General features: G+C 39.2%; 1 protein-coding gene across 1 annotated transcript in view; it reads left to right on the forward strand.

The window, feature by feature from the left end:
- The window catches only part of LOC126458111 (mucin-17), a 211,722-nt gene that overhangs the window by 174,557 nt on the left and 15,614 nt on the right, over positions 1 to 21,551 (forward strand). The window contains exons 17-19 of the mRNA XM_050094940.1: positions 2,042 to 3,157; positions 3,391 to 3,667; positions 7,575 to 7,873. Of these exons, the coding sequence (XP_049950897.1) occupies positions 2,042 to 3,157; positions 3,391 to 3,667; positions 7,575 to 7,873 (1,692 nt within the window). The remainder of the gene's footprint in view (positions 1 to 2,041; positions 3,158 to 3,390; positions 3,668 to 7,574; positions 7,874 to 21,551) is intronic.

Below are 21,551 nucleotides of genomic sequence, written 5' to 3' on the forward strand. Positions count from 1 at the left end.
TTCTACTCCTTGTTCCCCTACCTTTCCCCCTCCCCCCTCTTCTGCCACCTTCTAATACTTTCCTATACCATCCCCCCCCCCCCCACAATGCTCCGTGTTCCCTCTCCATTTCTCCTTCATCCCCAACACACACCCTACACTCCTATCTGTATTTTTAATTTGGTCTGGGCTGCTAAGGACAATATGAAATAATTTATGTATTCTTTCTTTTCTCCTTTCTTTCTTCCCATATGTTATTATTTTCTTTCTTCTGCCCATATTACACCTGCATTTTTCTTTGTTTTCTCCTGGAAGCCTTTGAAATCTTTTTCTGTATTTTCATTTGTATTACTTTATTTGATTACATCTCCTCACTCCCCTCTCCCCCTCCCCCTCCCCATTCTCTCCTTTCTTTACCCTGCCCCTCACCCCTCCATCACTGCACCAGACTATTTTGGGACTACTCTATTGAAATTCTGCTTTAAAAATCATTTTATTTTTAATGGGGAACAAACGAACACTTTCCGTCGACACTGGAAGTCAGATGAAGGATGTGATAGGCACTATTCATTTGGGCTACCCAAGCTACACGTTGCAAAAACGCAGTTACAAATATCGGCCAAAACACCAGAGAAAATGCACCTACGACTCTTAGAAGAGACATTGTATATCTTTTCAGTCTGGTACTTGAAAACGGACAAAGGCTAAAATCATGATTGTACAATAGAATAAGCAGTATACATGGTCAAATTGCAGAACTTTGGGACTCTAAGAGCAGTTTCAACCAAATTTGGTATTAATATAACGTACTCTGGAAAATATATTATTATGATACGGGAAGAGGGGGAGTGGGGGGCGATAGAAGAGTCCCACTTCAGCAAGGAATGATAGTCAGTATAGGAGGGAGGTGACATTGAAAAATCAGATTGACATCGGCGTTGAATCCAGTTTTTTGGTATTTTGCTAGGGTGATTGGTGACAGTTATGCTGACTTTTTGCCCCATATGCTCTGGTGCTGGTGACATAAAAGTTGTCGATAATTACAAAAATTAATTTTTAACCCATAGTATTCAGGGTTGATATGTTGAGTGGTAACCACAAGAGCAGATTTTGAGTAGTTGCATGATATTTGTTTGGTTAAATGAAAAAGAAATGACTTAAATAGAATAACACAAAACCAGATACATAGAAGACAGTTCTTTCTGTCGCTGTGTATGGAATTACTTCTTACCAGGATGTGGTGCATTTGAATATACAACAGCCCACCACCCCCATTAGTTGACTCACAGGGGTGAAAATTTGGTGACACAGAACAATAAAAAATGGCTATGATTAGTGTCATATCCAAAGGGTTTGGTGTTGTCGGCTGATTGGAAGAGTCCCAGTAACAGTTCACCTTTACTGGCGGTGTAGGGTAAATAAAAATAAGTTACCTGGCGATGAAACTAAAACTTTTGAGCACTTTTGTTGCCACCATCACAATTTTGCGAACATAGCTAATCACCAAATGTCTTAACTAAATTCATTGTATGAAAGTTACGACTGCAGTTTAGCAGTGTGAGACTAAAGGAGCACATGCTTATCTTTCACAGAAGTAGAGATGACTGGAATAGTGCTAACAAATCTTATGTCAAATCTTGAAATTCTTATCTCCTGTAAGTATAATATGTCAAAATGTATCTTATTGCTATAGGATATTCTGTGAGTGAGCTCAGGTGATTGCTATAAACATAAATTAGAGAGCAAACACTATTTAGTACTAGAGAGAAAGTTATTGGTCATATCTGAGAATTCCTTTTGCTGTTTCCTCACAGAAGAGAACTTATATAGTGTGGCAACTTGCTAGACATTGTAGATGATGAGTTGGGATGTGCATAATACTGTTTATCAAAGTGTCTTAAAACATACTAGGAATGGATGAAAATGCTGAAAACATGTTCTTGATAAGTTATTTATGTCAGTCATGGTAGGAATGATTTTTTTAATTTACATAAATGGAGTTTTCAGAATACATAATGCTAAAGAAAATAATTAATTTTTTTAACTTTCTTCTTTACGGCAGATTGGAAGCAAGCCCACTGTTTGAGGATACTGCACGTGTGCGGGCCTTTTCTGTTGGAAGTCGCCTTGCAGGACGTGTGGGCACTGGACGGCCACGGCACACACCTCCACCGCATACTGCCACCACAGCTACTCCAGGTCCAAAGTCCAGCTCTGCACCTCTGCTATCCAGTTCCTGGTCTGGCACAGGGGGAAGTGGCAATAACAGCAGTATTGGAGGAGATAAAAGCCAAATGTCTGATCTGATGGAACTAGACTTCACCAGCGGCCGTGCACGTCCCGCTGGAAGTCGACGTACACTCCCTCCCCATCGTGAGGGAATGGGATCTGGAGTTATTTCCAGTTCACCACCTCGACGATCGGCTGTACACGCTGCAGGTCGTACACCTCCACCATCTGGAAGCCCCGATAGACGGCCCAGATCTCCTCGTGCTGAACCAGGTCATCCTCCAACTGGTACTTCACCACCTTATGTGCCCATGAAACCTGTCCCAGGCACATCACCAAAAAATAATGATCACTTTCTTTCTGTACGTCCTGGTTCACCGCGTAGAACCGTGCCTGATGCCTCTGCCAGCAGCAGACAGAATTTACTGTCAAGGGATCCAGAATCAAATGAAAGTGTGAGGCTGCTACAGTCATCATCTGCCCTGACAGCTTCAGAGAGTGGAATATCAACTACCACCTCTACAGTGACTGATCCTTATGTTCCAATGCAACCTGTTGTAGTATCTAGTTCAACGGACCCTTATGTACCACTGCAGCCAGGGTCTTCATTTTCCCCTCCTGTAGATGCAGGACCCTATCTGGACATGAGGCCGAGCCGTGTTAATGCATCTTCAGTGGCATCAGGACAGATTTCTTCAGCAATTGAAAGTGGTTCAGTGGAAAGTGATCCGTACTTGGAAATGAAGCCTTCCCTGTCGAGGGTTCCTAGTGTAGTGCGACCTACAGAGACACCAACTGTCCCACGTACTCGAGTACAGTCATTTCCTACCACTATTTGCCCAGGAACTATGCCAGCAAAGCCAAATGAAGTACCTTCAGGTGGCAATGGTGTAGGAGATCGTAATGTGAGGCAAGTGCCTGTGAGGAAGACATCTAGACAGGAAGAGTGGTAAGATAATAAATCATTGAATTATTTATTTGGACTTGGTAATTAAGATAGCATATTTGATAGGAAAACATTTGATTTATTCTGGGAAGTTATGACCATAAGAACAACTATTTCATTTGTAATAATAGTACAGAAAATGAGTCTTTTCATTATGCCACAGCATTTTGTTTCATAGTGACTTATCTGTTGTGTGATTGACATTTAGAAATGATGATACATTTGTAATTCTTCAGGATAACCACTGCAATTGAAGAAGAAGCAATAGAGGCAACACAGAGAGGTAGAAACTCTGATTACGTGGAGATGGGTGGAAGTTCCTCATATGCAGACCAAAGCACCAGCCATAATCCGTATGTCGAGATGACTCCAATTCAAAGACTGTCACAGCAAGAACCAAAAGATTATGTGGAGATGGGTCCACCACCAGCTGCGCTACGATCCAGCCTTGCTGCTCGCCCTCCAGATTACATCAGAATGCAACCTGGGCAAAGAGTTTCTAACCACAATCAGGTAAAGAGCAGTTGTGTTGGATAAAGTATGCTTTAAACTGATATTTGTCAGATGTTACACAGGAGCGTATATTATTTTCATTACATATTAGCATTTTGTATATGTACAAATTTATCAATTTCAGCACAGAATGAGATTTTCACTCTGCAGCGGAGTGTGCGCTGATATGAAACTTCCTGGCAGATTAAAACTGTGTGCCCGACCGAGACTCGAACTCGGGACCTTTGCCTTTCGCGGGCAAGTGCTCTACCAGCACATTTTAATTCATTAATTTCAGCACAAATTGTCTGTCATATGTCACATGCTCCAGTAAGATCTTCAAAGTTACCACACCAAGTTCAAAATTCGTGCAGTACACACATAAACAGACATCTCTAGGTGGGTGTGGAACTACCCACTTAGGTTGTAGTGTATCAAATTTTGATCTTCCAATATATGAAATTGTATAGTTGCTCTTATAAACTGCTAAGTTTCTTTAATACTGTGAGTCATGTACCTCTTCACTTTCACAACTTTTTGACATTCAGCTGTTACAGTTATTGTGCATTTTTTGTTGGCACTCTGGCAAGAACAGTCCCATTTATCTTCCAGATAAAATGACTGCACTATTTGAACTTGAGCTGTTTCTACAGGATGACCATAATAGGTATTTGGTCTTCCAAAGACTCCTTTTACAGACCTCACATTTCTTGATTTGCCTACCATGTACTTTTGATACTGATGGAACATGGTTCAAAATTGTTTTCTTTGAAAATGTCTCTGGAATAATAGTTCAAACTTGCACCTTTTCACTGTACAATGCACAATATTCAACAGCTGAATTGATATCTGTGAAAAATTCCTGTCATGAGGTTCAAGAGTACTTTGGTTCACTTTCTTCTGAAGATGGAATTTCTACTTTGAAGAATGCGGTCGATGCATACAGCTTATGAATTGACTTCACTGACGACGGTTTCTTAACAGGACTAACACCTACCTCTGTAGTTGACTGATTCAGGGTATTTAATTCTTCCTCTATTGATGCAAAATCTGCATCATCTGCACCGTGGGAGACTTCACCTTGTTCAGATACTATCATTGTTGTTATTCTATCAAAACACTTAGAACACATTCCCAACCTGAACAAAGTCTGTTTTTTGTTTGTCTTTTATATCACTCTTTTATGGATATGAAAATAGTCAACACACTTCACTCTCCTGTGGCCCCAGTCAGAAGACATTTCAAGCAGTCCTTTTCACAAAACACACTGCAACTGTGTCAACTGGCAAATTCCTCACGAAAACACAAAACTCACTGGATGGTCTCAGATTTCCTAGAAGCCTCTTCAGTAAACAAATTAGCACTGAACAACTACAGTACAGAAACCTGCAATGAACAACCACAACAAAGAACCTGACAAGGAACTACAACAAAGTGTGAGGAATATCTGCAGTAATGGAAGTGAAAAGAAACAACTGTGACAAAGAAAGTGATAAGAAATAACTACAACAAAGACAATAGAAATAAACATTGTAACAAAGAAATTAGTAAGAAACAACTTCAATTAAGACATACATTACCCTTGAAAGTGAAAAAAATGATTTTTTAAAAATAAGACCTGTTCAACTTAAAAGTGGAAGCTCTCCTTCACGGAGAATATAGTACTACATGGTACTAATCAACAGAAAAAAATCTAACTGTTCTTGACTGGCATCTTTGAAATTTTTTCAGAATATTCAAAAGGTGACAGTGAAAGAACTTTGACAGATATTTGTCCAGACAGAGGATACCGATGTAATCATAAAGCAATTATCTTTGAAATAAAAAAAACTGTAACAAAGTATGTAGAACTGTTACAGAGATACAGCATTTTAAAAAATTTTCCGAAATTAACATCTTCCTCTTTGGAGGCCTGTATCTCAGGGCAGAAATTTTTTGGAAAAAACAAAAAAATACGTGTTTCTTACTTACTCCTGAATTTCAACATAAGCTACATTCAATAACATCTGAGACTATGAAGGTAACACCCTACCTGAAGTGATATGGATTATGCCTTTAGCTGTGAGACACAGCCCATACACAAACTAATTTAAACATACAAAGAAGTAACATTCCTGTCAACTTACTCCTTATATGTAGGGACCGGAAAAATTCACATTTTACAGTAAATACAAAATAGATACGAGCTCTACCTCAAAATGTGAAACCACAAAATTACTTGATAGACATAGTTTTATAGCTAATTGTATCCATGCGAACTGTTTTATCAGAGTGTTTGAAACATCTTTATTTTCTGCATATAAATATTGAAACTGTCACCAATTTTCAGTTACTGATATTGTACATCATCTAGCAAAGCCTTTGTAAATAGAGAAGCATTCAGTTCATCTGTGGGAAAATGCTGCTGCTTTTCAGCAGAATAATTATATTGTGTTGAAGTTTTTGCAAAAAGCAGACATTCCAGTTAAAAAGTTTACAGTCAGCACTTTTTTTTCTTTAACTGTCAATTTCAAGGAATGAGGACTTACTTTGTCTTCACTCATGTAGCATGACAACCTTATAAATTTGTGCACCTAATCTTTCTTTCTTTCTTTCTTTCTTTCTTTCTTTCTTTCTTTTGCAAAAAATACTTGTGAATTTTGCCAAAACTGGATGCTACGTTTTCCAGTCCCTACCTATATGATGTCAAGATTTCTGTGTCTTATTGTTAATGCTCCTTTGATTTGTCAGTTATGTATATTTTAACGCTTTAGGACTTCAGTAAGTTGTTATGCAAACAACTGCCCACCTCTTCATACCCTTCCCATCTCATTTTTCACTTCCCCACTTTCATTGTTCACCACTCCCTCTCTTTCTCCTGGTATAGTTGTTACATTCTGTGAAAGATAGGTTAAATTAAGTCTGTTTTCCTTTATAGTGTTCACTTCATTTTCCTCTAAACATTCTCACCTCTCCTCCTCTGTTACACCACAATACTGAGATTTCATCAGTTTCATGCATATACAAAGTTTGATGTGAATACTACAATTTTTTTACAAGTATATAATTAATGTGTATAATATGGATAAAGAAAGTCTGCTTACCAGAAGGCAGCATATCTATATAATTATGCAGATTGTAAAATTACTGTGTTTCGGAACCAGGGGCTCATTCTATTGACAGAAGAGAGGAAAGTGTTCAAGGAAAATAGTCTAGTAAGGCTTAGCTATACAGGAAAAGTCAAAAAGTCACCCAGGACCAACATCAAAGGAACTTAACTGATGAAATAAGAGGGGAAAATGCATTGTCAGCACCTAATGAAATTTTAAAACCTGTAATCAAGAATGGCAGACAGGGTAATAGTAAACTTAGAAATGAGTGGAGATACATCATGATTAAGCCAAACAGATTGGGGAAACTAAGTCTTTATTTCTTTTCTTTTGTCAGAAGAAGGAGTTAATGTTTCTGCAGACTAGTAATTTTAAATTTTATGTTGTTGTATGTGTTAGCATCTGCTGCCATTTGATTAGGAGGTTTTACCTGTCCAGATTGTAAACAGTTCACGTTAACTGATTCTTCCGTCATAAATGAAGAGCACAGTATTGTGTATGTTGCACGGTACTAATTAGTTTTGTTGAACTATTTTTGACTGACAAGGCCATTATCAGATTTTACCTGAGTGCTGACATCAAAGAGGGTACAATACAAGTGAACAACATTGGAAAGATCTCACAGCTCACGCATGCTCGCGCGCGCGCTCACACACACACACACACACACACACACACACACACACACACACACACACACACACACACACTTGATGTTATGTTTTCCAGTATGTTGCAAGAAGAAAGCTGCAAAGAAAACTGTATGATAAAGATTATATTGGAATGAAATAGTCAGTTGGCCAAATACACAAGCAAAAGTGTTCTCATTTGTTCTGCAGGATTATGCTGAACAGCCAGCTGTTGATATCTCAGTGAAGCAAACTACACAAGTTACAACCAGTGATGCTGATGGTTACCTGCCAATGCAACCAGGCTCTGGCGCATCTCGAAAACCAGAAGTTGTCACCCAGAGCACTGTAGCTCGAAGATCTGCACCACTTGATACACCAGCTGCCAGTACCAGGAGCCGTGATGGTTATGTTGAGATGTCTTGGAAGCCACCAGCTACAAGGTCACTGTTAGATGATTACCGCCCCAGCCAAACACAGCAGCGATCTGCACCAATTGCCATCACAAGGTGAATTAACAGAGACCATATATTCCTCTTAAATTGTATTATAGTTTTTATATTTATTGTTTGTTAAATTGTGGGTAATGGACCACTGAGCTCGTGACAACTGGTATGTTGTCTTAAGCAATAGTGGTATTGAATACAGGGTGTATACGACCTGGGACAACCAGGAGATCCGGGAATTTTTTCATCCGGGAGTAAACCGAGAAAAACCTGGGAATTTTTTAGAATTCCAGGAATTTTTCATTGTTTTAGTTTTCAGTTAAATTTTTGTAACTTTGACTGGTAAGAACCAATACTCTAACATAGAATATTACTGTATCTCGCTACTGCAGAATAATACTGCAGCAATAAAAAACGAATGAGAGAAAAAGAAACGAAAATAAAATTTAAGTTGCAAAGGAAATTCACCATATACAACAACAAAACACAGTGCTCTTACAAGCGTCTGCCATCAACAAAGTGTGTCAAAGGCTTGCCTCCGATGGGCGTAACGTCACAAGTTTACATTAGATTCGTTTGAGTGCTTGCGAGCGAACTTATCCGCATGTGCAGTTGAGTCTCCCGCTTCTGGCTACAGAAGTGTGGCAGTTAGCTGTATAAGCAACAGCAGCAAGCAGCCAGATGCTATCTGGAAAAATTTTACTGGTGCGCCTAAGCTGCCAGATTCACGTATGCGCAACAGGCCAGAACTAGGGGGCGGGCAAACCGGGTTATCTGCCCCGTGCGATAGTTTCGGGGGGGGGGGGGGGGGGGGGGGCGCCAAATTTATATTATTGAGGAAAAAGACCTTGTTTCACAAAGCCCCTAGCATCCAGCGCACATTGGTCTATCGATTTCTCGTATGATTTTGAACGCATCCCTGTTGGTTTTTGAACAAATTCTAAGTCGATTTCTGAAAGAATCGTATGTTGATTTTTGAATGTGTGCATAGTGTAAGTGATGTCTCTGCCAGGGGAATCCCCGCCGCATCTAGAAATAAACTTTCCTGCAGACAAATGGGGACGTGTCTATACGAGCTGAGCGGAATAAAGCCGAACGGATGAATGCCAGTCGCTGTTTATGTGGTTGACTGGGTTTGCAAATGATCAGCGTTGTTATAACTGCTAGCGAATTCCATAGATTCAGACTGCCAGAGTGGAAAAAAAACGACTAACAGGAATAACAGGCAACAAAGATTGCGTATTGTCTCCTCTGTGTGTCCAAGAAAATGAAATTTTGACAGAAAATTTTTGGCCAGACCGCTACACTGCTAAGGGCCAGTTATACAGTCCCCGGCTAGCAGCCGCTAAAGTTCTATTCTGGGAGTAGTGCGGAAAACGCGTTGTACGAACACGTAATAACGCCCAACCGGATAACTAAACCGGTGACGAAATTAACCAGAGAATAAGTTTTGACACTGGCAGGAATAGTTACCAATTTGTAATAAGATTGTTTGTTAGAACGAGGAAGGAGAAGAAACAGGGACTCTCACAAATTACTGGAGAATATGAAGATTCGAAATTTATTTAAAAATTTAGTACTACTACTTTTCGATCTCATGCTTCAGAAGCTAGAGAGTATGAATGAAATGTGAAACTATTTCCTAACACAAAACTTTTTGCTTGTAGTAGGCCTAATAGGCATTTGATATTGGTACTTCGTGTATTATATTCCGTCCTGTTATAAAAATGACCATTGGTGCCAAAACAGTCTCATTTATTTGGTGTGTGTAACAACTGCTGCAATATTGGCAGACCTATTTCATTTTATATAGCAGTGACAAAATACACGTAATCAGATCGAGAAACCACACCAGTCTTGGGTACAATTTGTATTAACAGCTTTTCTAGTATTAGACAACATTTCGTTTTTTCATGTAGCAAAACGTTGACAAACTTTGATGAGGTAGTAGATTCTTTCCCAGAAAGGAAAGTACACCATATAAAGATGTGGCAGTCCTAGAGAGAAAAGAAGCTAGGACTTAACAATTGAAGAAACGTGTACTGTCTTGCTTTTCTCTTGTCTTTACTCGTTTTATGTATCCTGTATTTAATTTTATGTCACACAAATCAGCAAGATATTAGCTAATAGGCAGTAAAGACTGCAAATTTTCTGAAGAGTTCTTGTTCTGCCGGTTACAAATAATACCAACCAGTATTAATTCCGAGATTTTTTAAAGTGGACCAGGATGTCAAACCGGCCGACTGAGAGCAGGAGAGGCACCACAGGACATTTTAATTTCCACTGGTGTGAATATAATTTGTGGCACCCATTCCATTACAAAATATTACATGTTTGAATTCCACAGAGCGAAATTCAAAAGACGTGCGATGGAAGAATGCTGGGTGAAGAGGCGTGGCACTGCACTGTGCTACACTTAAGACCAAATAACATGTTTTACGTTCCCCAGAATATATATGTTTTATGTATCATACTCTACAGAAAGATGTGTGCTATAAAATGAAGATAGTTTTGTAAAGTCGATTTTTAAATTTTTGCCGTCCTACCTCAAATGCTCAAGGGAAATGCTCGGAAATATCCTAGGTCCGAACCTGATTTACAGAGTAGTCTGAGTTGTAATGGGAGGAGGTAGTCTACATGTGACCCGTGTTTACGTTACGTGATTTTGCTGTTTCCTCTTCGTTTATTGCTCTCACTTCAAATGAAAACAAAATGGATTTCTGTGGCCGGGAGCTATCAAGTGAATTAAAATACATTGACATAATTACGGAAGGCTAAAATATGTAATTAGTTTCAGATTTTATTTTGTTTCCACCTTTCTGACAGTCAAGCCTTAATCGCCTTGCAGAACACTGAAGTTATTTTTGTCGGTTTGTTAAAGAAACTTTACTTTCACTAATCTTTTCTGCTGAGGCAGTCAATTTATTTGAAACTAAGTGTTTAATTCCACACTATTGGCTAGTTTCAACTGTTCGCAGCATTTCAAGTTCACGTTTTCATCTTCTAGTACGTATGGCATTAAAACCAAACATGAGATAATACAGTACAGGTACTCCAAGAAAATTTACATCTGAATCTGGACATACGAATGTGCACTTTAAGCCAAAATATGCATTTTAGTATAGTTCACAAAATTCCCATGCTCTTGGAGTGTCCTCTAATGTCTTGTTCTTTTATGACATAATGTAAGATCTTTTAATGTTTTACATGTACGAACGTACGGGCTTCCTGCGTCATCGTAGCTGCGCAAGCGCTGCAAAACGTGTTATTTGGCATGCTCTGGCAACTGCTGAAACGATTCTGTTTCTAACAGGTCATGGGAAAATATTGCAAATGGTTGTTCGGAAAGCGTTACTTTCAAAGTAAATTTCCTTTTACGCAAGATGAACTCTGTGCGCGTGAATGTCCGATGAATTTCTTAAATCACAGAGCATTTGACTCTCATTCAAAAATCAAATATTTGAGGGCGACCATTTAGAATGTTTTTGAGCCCAGAAGATCAGACTTTTATGTTGTTAAAAAATTTACTGGCACATTTTTAAGATGTATCTTTAAAGTGTAACACGGGCAAAAATGATCATTATGTATTAAAGCTTAGCTTCTCTTGCAGCTTATTAATCTTAGTGACCAATATTATACGTAAAAGTTTGATTTTGAGGTAGTGGTATTGGATCTAGTTCAGATCGTGGTTAGAACTGTTCAAGTCAGGGTTCAATGTCAGATTTGCTGTTGGAAGCGTTTTGGGTTTGGGTTGCAATGTGATATTTCCAGTTGACGTTATGTGTGGAGGAAATAGCTCCTTCACCAAAGCAACATGATTAAATGCATTGCCTCTCAGAGGAACGGTAACTCACAATTACAAGAATCAACCACAACAGTAGAGTGTTCTCAAATTCTCACGTAAGGCACGCTCCCCATCTGAATTATCTTTATTGTACAAGGAGCTTACTTTCAGCCCTAAACTTGCATTTAATAATGTTGCTTTGGTGAAACTCCTTCACACACAATGGCATCTGAAAATACCACTTTCCAATCCAGTCCCGAAACCTGACATTGAATTCTGCCTTGAACAGTTCCAAACATGACCCCAACTTTGTCGATCACCACTACCTCAAAATCACCCCTTACAAACCTTGCAAGAATTCCTAACATCTAGCATTGATTCACAACACTTTCTCAGTTCCATACAAAATCACCCTAACCTCGCTTCTGCAGATCCTTCGTTCCCTAAAAACTGATGACTCCAGTCCATCATTATCCTCCCAGAGGGCAATGGATCTATCACTGTATTACTTGAATGACAGGAGTATGTAAGCAATCATCTATGCCAGGTGCCTGTCACCTCTACATACAGCCTCTGCCATCAAGATCACATCCTTGTGCTACAAACTGTCCTACAGTTCCTCCTTAAACCATGTGGCTGCTCACAAGGACTAATACCTTAATCCCTAGAACTTCTCACCCCACCCAAACCTTGCACTCCGTTTACCTTCTTCTGAAGATCCACAAACCCAATCAGTCTGGCCATTCCATAGTTGCTAGCTTCAAAGCACCTATTGATCATATGTCAGCCTTAAGTAATCAACACTTGCAACCTATAGAACAGACTCCTCCCCTGTATTAAAGACATTAACCAATTCCTAGAGTCCCTGAAATCTGGGCCCATCCCAGCCCCACCACACATCTTGCTTGTTGCCATTGATGCAACCGCCCTCTTTACCAACAACTCTCATGTACATGCTCTGTCTGCTTCTGAACATTAACTCAACCATGTTGACCTCATCCTCATTGAAGGTCACCCACACACATCTATTCACATTAAACCTACTAATAAACAACAGTACTTACGTTTTGACAGCTACCATCCTTTCAATGTCATATGTTCCCTCCCATACAGCTTTGATGTTCAAGGCAAACATGTTTGTTCAGGTGCAGACTCTTTACAGCAACATACCTCCGTTCTCACCTCAGCCTTCACTGGACACAATTACCTCACCAACTTAGTTCAAAAGCAGATTCCCGGGCCATCACATCCAATCCCAGTACTGCTGATCTCTCCAAAAAACAACTTAGGAGTACACCTCTTGTCATTCAGTCCTATCCTGGTCATGAATTTGGCTTCAACGAAGCTATGAGTTCCTAAAAGCATGCCCTGAAATGATGTCCATTCTGTTTGACATTTTGCCCACACACCTAGAATTTCATGTGTGTGTGTGTGTGTGTGTGTGTGTGTGTGTGTGTGTGTGTGTGTGAGCTCCTCCAACAAGTAACCGTCAGATCTCTCAGTTTGTCGTCTCTAATAATAAATTTTTTGGTTTGAAATATGCTTCCATGACACGAAATTGGGCACACTCCTATGTTGAAAGTATTAATCCACTGGTCAGAGCTGTTCTCTTATTTACTGCACTTCCAGTGGTTTAGTATAGGCAGTAGATAAGAAGTGGTCATAGTTAAATCAGTATTGCTCTTTCCTGTATTATTTTTGAAAGTTGTTTCGTGATTCCCCTCGTTCAATATATATAGATTAGTAGATGCCAGGAATTCTTCAAATCTCTTTTCCTCTGGAGTTTGTTACTGTGTTATGCCATGTGTTAGATCTTGCATTGCTGTCCATAACAATTACTAAATCAACTCCTTTGCTGTAGGTTGTCATGTTGTCAGTTTTCCTCATTTTATCTTTGATGAGTTTTGTAGTGTCTAAGTGTGCTAAATATGAAAGTGACAAATTTTCTTTTAACTGTTTGTTCAAATACTGAGTCTTCACAGCCACTTGTTCAGTGGCTGATGTTTATGAAATCAATATCTTTCTTGGTTGGCAGTATTGCTACTCTTTCCCTTGTGCTAAGTAGCTTATAACATCTAGTGATTCCATCGCCGTTTTGTTGATAACAACATGTTTTTTGGATGAAAGCATAGTCAATACAATATTACATGGTAAGCTGCATTAGATTAGTTGTTGCAGCTCAGGAGCACTGTAGATTTATTTTTACGCACCATATTTGTTTTCGGAGAGACCATTTCATTTGGGTTGTACCTGGTGTTGCCATTAGTGGTAGTGAAATTGTATTCATGTTGTGTACTGTTTACTTCAAACATATCAATGCTACTGCATTTTTCTCATCTGAACACAGAGACAGTGAACATGTAAATAGGAGTAACAGGGGATATTGAATGTATACAGAGAAGGGCAGCATGAATAGTTACAGGGTTGTTAGACCCATGAGAGAGTGTTAAAGAGATACAGAAGAAGTTGAACTGTTAGGCTCTTGAAGATATACGTAAACTATCCCAAGAAAGCCTACTCACAAACTTTTAATAACCATCTTTAAATGATGACTGCAAGAATTTCCTACAACCCCCTACGTATTGCTCATATAGGGCTCATGAGGACAAGATTAGATTAATGATAGAACACACAGAGGCATTTAAACAGTCATTCTTCTGTGTGCCATACATGAATGGAGTGGGAAGAAACCCTAATAACTGGTACTATTGGACATACTCTCTGCTGTGCACTTCACAGTATTTTGTAGAGTATAGAAGTAGATGTAGATGTATCTCATTCAGCAGCCATTTCTTTTTTAATCACACGTATTGTTCACTGTAGATGACAACATTTGTCGATTGCTTTGATTTTTGTGAGTTTCTTATCAATTAATTGTTGCAGTGCTACAAAATTTTCGGTGTACTGTTTTACTAACAGAAATATTAGTTTCTGATTTCATGTTGCTTTCAAAAAGGGCACTGCTAATTCAGGAGGCTGATACTGATCAACCTCATTCAGATCCAGTATCTATCATTTTGTTGTTCAGCACCAATGCAGGTGGTCTATCAGTAACAGCAAATTTGTTTCTCATTCAGCATTAAATTTTCTGTTGTTGGTGTACCTTATAGACTGTTGTTCCAAAATTCTTTGTTTGGAATACACCAGCTTTGATATCTCTATTGTCAATTTCGCTCTATTCAGCTGTTTGAGAATTTACAGTGAACAACAATAATTCCTCTGCATATTAAGAACTTCGTGTATTCCCACTTTTTATTTCATTCTCTTGTAGTATAGTAGTGTCGTTCTTCTGGCAGTTTCAATCAAATACTTCGTTAGTTCCATTTATAGGCTTGTGTGTGTGTGTGTGTGGGGGGGGGGGGGGGGGGGTGACATGAATGTGGGAACAGTTTATCAAACCTGAAATGTACTCCACTTCAAGAAGTTCAAAAGACATTATTTGTCTCCCAGCAAAACTTGTTTCCAGGTGTTTGAAATGACTGTCATTATCTCCCCGCAAACCTTGTTTCTTTGGAATTTTGTACTTGTAAAAAAATGAAGATAGCTATAAAAATTAAGAGAGCAGAATTTTTCAATTTCAAGAAGAGTAAAATCCCTTCACAATGTTGGCTGCAAAATATACACCCGCTCTCTGTTGACTTCCTTGGTGACAAATCATTTAAGTTGACAAAATACATTTTTTTTCTTTTCCTTCAGCTGTATTTATTGGTGTTTCTTTTAATTGCTATTGAGTTGAGAATTAGGCATTTTTTACGTTCTGATGTCTCTTTAGTAGAGAGAGAAGAAGACAGGACGAGTCGTGGACGTCGTTGGTTTATGTGTCTGTTTCAAGAATGTGAAAGGGAGGCAGTAATTGAGAAAGGAGCGAAAAAGGGCTGCAGCCTGTCCTCCATGTTATTCAGTGTGTGTATTGAGAAAACAATGAAGGAAACCGAAGAGATGTATGGATAGAGAAGGAATGAAATGTTCAAGGGAAATAAATAAAAACTTTTGTGGTTTGCCGCTTACATATTACTTCTGGCAGAGTGGCAAAGAGCTTTGAAAGACCAGTTGAATAAAATTGGTAGTGTCTTGAATGGAGTGTACGAGATGAACATCAACAAAAGTAAAACAATAGTAATTGAGAATAGTCAAATTAAATCAGGTTATGTTGAGGTAATTACAATGAAATGTCGAAGAAACTGGTATAGGCATGTGTATTCAAATACAGAGATATGTAAACAGGCATAATACAGTGCTGTGGTCAGCAACACGTATATGTACAACTGTGTGGTGCAGTTGTTAGATCAGTTACTGCTGCTACAATGGCAGGTTATCAAGATTTGAGTGAGTTTGAACATGGTGTTATAGTTGGCGCATGAGAGATGGGACACAGCATCTCCAAGGTAGTGATGAAGTGGAGGTTTTCCCGTACGATCATTTCATGAGTGTACCGTGACTATCAGAAATATGGTAAAGCATCAAATCTCAGACATCCCTGTGGCCAGAAAAAGAGATCCTGCAAGAACAGGACCAACGACGACTGAAGAGAATCATTCATCATGACAGAGAAGTGCAATCCTTCCACAAATAGTTGCAGATTTCAGTATTGGGCTGTCAGCATGTGAACCATGCAATGAATCATCAACGATATGGGCTTTTGGAGCCGAAGGCCCATTCGTTTATCTTTGATGACCAGAAACATATTCTCTGGTTGGACGAGACTCGTTTCAAATTGTATCGAGCAGATGGACGTGTACGGGTATGGAGACAACCTCATGAATCCATGGACGCCGCATGTCAGCAGGGGACTGTTCAAGCTGGTGGAGGCTCTGTAATGCTGTAGAGTGTGTGCAGTTGGAGTGATATAGGATCCCTGATACTTCTAGATGCAACTCTGACAGGTAACATGTACGTAAGTATCCTGTTTGATCGCCTGCATCCATTCATGTCCATTGTGCATTCCGACGGACTTGGCCAATTCCAACAGTACAGTGCAACACCTCACACATCTAGAATTGCTGCAGAGTGGCTCCATGAACACTCTTCAGAGTTTAAACATTCCACTGCCCACCAAACTCTCCAGATATGAACATTATTGAGCATATCTGGGATGTCATTTAATGTGCTGTTCAGAAGAGATCTCCACTCCCTCGTACTCTTACGGATTTATGGACAGCCCTGCAGAATTCATGGTGTCAATTCCTTCCAGCACTACTACAGACATTCGTGTTGCAGCACTTCTGCATGCTTGCATTTCCGTACACGATATTAGGCAGCTGGAACAGTTTCTTTGGCTCTTCGGTGTAGATTAGGAAATGAGACATGAAAAGTACCAAATGAGTTTTGCCATTTGGGCATTCAGATAACTGATAGTGGCAAAAGTAAAGAGAATATAAAATTTAGACTGGCAAGAAGAAATATGTTAACACTGAACGTAAATATAAGTGTTAGAAAACCTCTTCTAGGTATGTTGAATGTATCCTTATTGGAAGTGATACTTGGAAAATAAACAGTACAGGCTGGAAAAAAACAGAAGCTATCAACAAGTGGTATTACAGAAGAAGGCCGAAGATTCATTTGGTAGATTAATAACTAACTAGGGATAGCAGGGTAGGTTTGTAGGATGATGCTAGTGCTGCTTATGGGAGTGCACAGGGATGTGATGGGGAAAGGATAGGGGCTACGAGATGCAGCACCTGGAGTCTGGTCTCGGAAGGGAGTGAAAGGGAAAGTAGAGAAGGGGAACTGTGCGGGTGCACTGACAGGATAGAAGCCATTTATAGGGTTGGAGTGTTTGCAGGGAAGAGGGGATATAGGCAGGGGGAGGACAGGAACTAGCTAAGGTTGACACGAGAGAGCTTTTGAGAATGAAGGATTTGTTGCAGGGAGAGTTTTCACCTGAATAATTTGAAAAAAGTGTGTGTTGGTGGGAAGAATCCAGATGGCACAGGCTGTGAAGCAATTGGTGAAACTGATCCCATTTTCGTGGACAGCATGCTCAACCAGGTCCTGTTGTCCCTTGGCCACAGTTTGGTGGTGGCAGTTCATGTAGACAGACAGCTAATTTGACAGACAGTACATGTAGAATGCCACACAGGTTTTGCCGCTAAGTTGGTAGGCCGCAAAGCTGCTTTCACAGGTGGCCCTGCCTTGCCTTTCATGCATTTCTGCCATGCATTGTATTGTAAAACCAACGTAACTCCATTCAGTTTTTATAAGTCTAAGTTGCATCCAGTGCCGTAGTAGGTACAAGTTTTAAAATTTATGTCGTGCAGACTGTGTCCTAGAAAGTATACTTTCATGGGTACATTACTGGATGTGATGTACAAGCATTGATTATTTAGTGGCACCAGATGGAACTTTCTGATACTACTTCCTTTGGAATTTGTATTTAACTCTGCTGTTGACCTAATATCAGTTAAAGATTCTCCAATTGAAATATATATCTGCTTTACTTATTCAAAACTATATACCATACTGGGACGTAAACCCAATACGATTCTCGTAAATGCAGTTTTTCAAACTTTTATTTTAATTCATAAAATTAATATTTTATTTTTTAATTACTAATCACATTAATATGTGAGTTCATAATAAATTAAAATCTGGTGTTGTTGTTGTGGTCTTCAGTCCTGAGACTGGTTTGATGCAGCTCTCCATGCTACTCTATCCTGTGCAAGCTTCTTCATCTCCCAGTACCTACTGCAACCTACATCCTTCTGAATCTGTTTAGTATATTCATCTCTTGGTCTCCCTCTACGATTTTACCCTCCACACTGCCCTCCAGTACTAAATTGGTGATCCCTTGATGCCTCAGAACATGTCCTACCAACCGATCCCTTCTTCTAGTCAAGTTGTGCCACAAACTTCCCTTCTCCCCAATTCTATTCAATACCTCCTCATTAGTTACATGATCTACCCGTCTAATCTTCAGCATTCTTCTATAGCAACACATTTCGAAAGCTTCTATTCTCTTCTTGTCCAAACCAGTTATCGTCCATGTTTCACTTCCATACATGGCTACACTCCACACAAATACTTTCAGAAACGACTTCCTGACACTTAAATCAATACTCGATGTTAAAAAATTTATCTTCTTCAGAAACGCTTTCCTTGCCATTGCCATTCTACATTTTATATCCTCTCTACTTCGACCATCATCAGTTATTTTGCTCCCCAAATAGCAAAATTCCTTTACTACTTCAAGTGTCTCATTTCCTAATCTAATTCCCTCAGCATCACCCGAGTTAAGTCGACTACATTCCATTATCGTCGTTTTGCTTTTGTTGATGTTCATCTTATATCCTCCTTTCATGACACTGTCCATTCCATTCAACTGCTCTTCCAAGTCCTTTGCTGTCTCTGACAGAATTACAATGTCATCGGCGAACCTCAAAGTTTTTCTTTCTTCTCCATGGATTTTAATACCTACTCTGAATTTTTCTTTTATTTCCCTCACGGCTTGCTCAATATACAGATTGAATAACATCGGGGATAGGCTACAACCCTGTCTAACTCCCTTCCCAACAACTGCTTCCCTTTCATGCCCCTCAACTCTTATAACTGCCATCTGGTTTCTGTACAAATTGTAAATTGCCTTTGGCTCCCTGTATTTTACCCCGGCCACCTTCAGAATTTGAAAGAGAGTATTCCAGTCAACATTGTCAAAAGCTTTCTCTAAGTCTACAAATGCTAGAAACGTAGGTTTGCCTTTCCTTAATCTAGCTTCTAAGATAAGTCGTAGGGTCAGTATTGCCTCACGTGTTCCAATATATCTACGGAATCCAAACTGATCTTCCCCGAGGTCGGCTTCTACTAGTTTTTCCATTCGTCTGTAAAGAATTCGCATTAGTATTTTGCATCCGTGACTTATTAAACTGATTGTTCGGTAATTTTCACATCTATCAGCACCTGCTTTCTTTGGGATTAGAATTATTATATTCTTCTTGAAGTCTGAGGGTATTTCGCCTGTCTCATACATCTTGCTCACCAGATGGTAGAGTTTTGTCAGGACTGGCTCTCCCACGGCCGTCAGTAGTTCCAATGGAATATTGTCTACTCCGGGGGCCTTGTTTCGACTCAGGTCTTTCAGTGCTCTGTCAAACTCTTCACGCAGTATCATATCTCCCATTTCATCTTCATCTACATCCTCTTCCATTTCCATAATATTGTCCTCAAGTACATTGCCCTTGTATAGATCCTCTATATACTCCTTCCACCTTTCTGCTGTCCCTTCTTTGCTTAGAACTGGGTTTCCATCTGAGCTCTTGATATTCATACAAGTGGTTCTCTTTTCTCCAAAGGTCTCTTTAATTTTCCTGTAGGCATTATCTATCTTACTCCTAGTGATATGCGCCTCTACATACTTACATTTGTCCTCTAGCCATCCCTGCTTAGCCATTTTGCACTTCCTGTCGATCTCATATTTGAGACGTTTGTATTCCGTTTTGCCTGCTTCATTTACTGCATTTTTATATTTTCTCGTTTCATCAATTAAATTCAATATTTCTTCTGTTACCCAAGGATTTCTACTAGCCCTCGTCTTTTTACCTACTAGATCCTCTGCTGCCTTCACTACTTCATCTCTCAAAGCTACCCATTCTTCTTCTACTGTATTTCTTTCCCCCATTCCTGTCAATTGTTCCCTTATGCTCTCCCTGAAACTCTGTACAACCTCTGGTTCTTTCAGTTTATCCAGGTCCCATTTCCTTAAATTCCCACCTTTTTGCAGTTTCTTCAGTTTTAATCTACAGTTCATAACCAATAGATTGTGGTCAGAGTCCACATCTGCCCCTGGAAATGTCTTACAATTTAAAACCTGGTTCCTAAATCTCTGTCTTACCATTATATAATCTATCTGAAACCTGTCAGTATCTCCAGGCTTCTTCCATGTATACAACCTTCTTTTATGATTCTTGAACCAAGTGTTAGCTATGATTAAGTTGTGCTCTGTGCAAAATTCTATCAGGCGGCTTCCTCTTTCATTTCTTAGCCGCAATCCACATTCCCCTACTATGTTTCCTTCTCTTCCTTTACCTACTGTCGAATTCCAGTCACCCATGACTATTCAATTTTCGTCTCCCTTCACTGTCTGAATAATTTCTTTTATTTCATCATACATTTCTTCAATTTCTTCATCATCTGCAGAGCTAGTTGGCATATAAACTTGTACTACTGTAGTAGGCGTGGGCTTTGTATCTATCTTGGCCACAATAATGTGTTCACTATGCTGTTTCTAGTAGCTCACCCGCAATCCTATTTTTTTTATTCATTATTAAACTGTCTCCTGCATTACCCCTATTTGATTTTGTATTTATAACCCTGTATTCGCCTGACCAAAATTCTTGTTCCTGCTGCCAGCGAACTTCACTAATTCCTACTATATCTAACTTTAACCTATCCATTTCCCTTTTTAAATTTTCTAACCTACCTGCTCGATTAAGGGATCTGACATTCCACACTCTGAACCGTAGAACGCCAGTTTTCTTTCTCCTGATAACAACGTCCTCTTGAGTAGTCCCCGCCCGGAGGTCTGAATGGGGGACTATTTTACCTCCAGAAATCTGGTATAAAGCATTAAATAGAAAATAACGTACTGTCTAATTTTTAGCAATTACAAATAAATACAAACATAAAATTAAAACAGTTGTTAATTTTGTATGAAATTTTAATTTGTGATGACTACTTGTATTTTCATGTCATTTATTATTAAAAAGACATCTTTATTTAGAAGTGATCCATTTTTTACTATTTTAACATGTCATTAAAAATGTAAAGCAAGTGTGTCTACCAAGAATCAAACCAGTGACCTCACGATTACAAGAGTAAAGCTTGATGCTCATTGCTATAGTCACCTCTGTTAATAGCTTCAATTATTTTATACTTAACTGTGCTTAGATCTGTTCAAAGAAAATTTTTTCGAGAGGTTTGAGAGGTGCATTGAACTGCTTTAGGAAATTAATGTCTTGGCACTGA

Source organism: Schistocerca serialis, chromosome 2 (genome assembly GCF_023864345.2).
Source record: "Schistocerca serialis cubense isolate TAMUIC-IGC-003099 chromosome 2, iqSchSeri2.2, whole genome shotgun sequence".
Taxonomy (NCBI): domain Eukaryota; kingdom Metazoa; phylum Arthropoda; class Insecta; order Orthoptera; family Acrididae; genus Schistocerca; species Schistocerca serialis.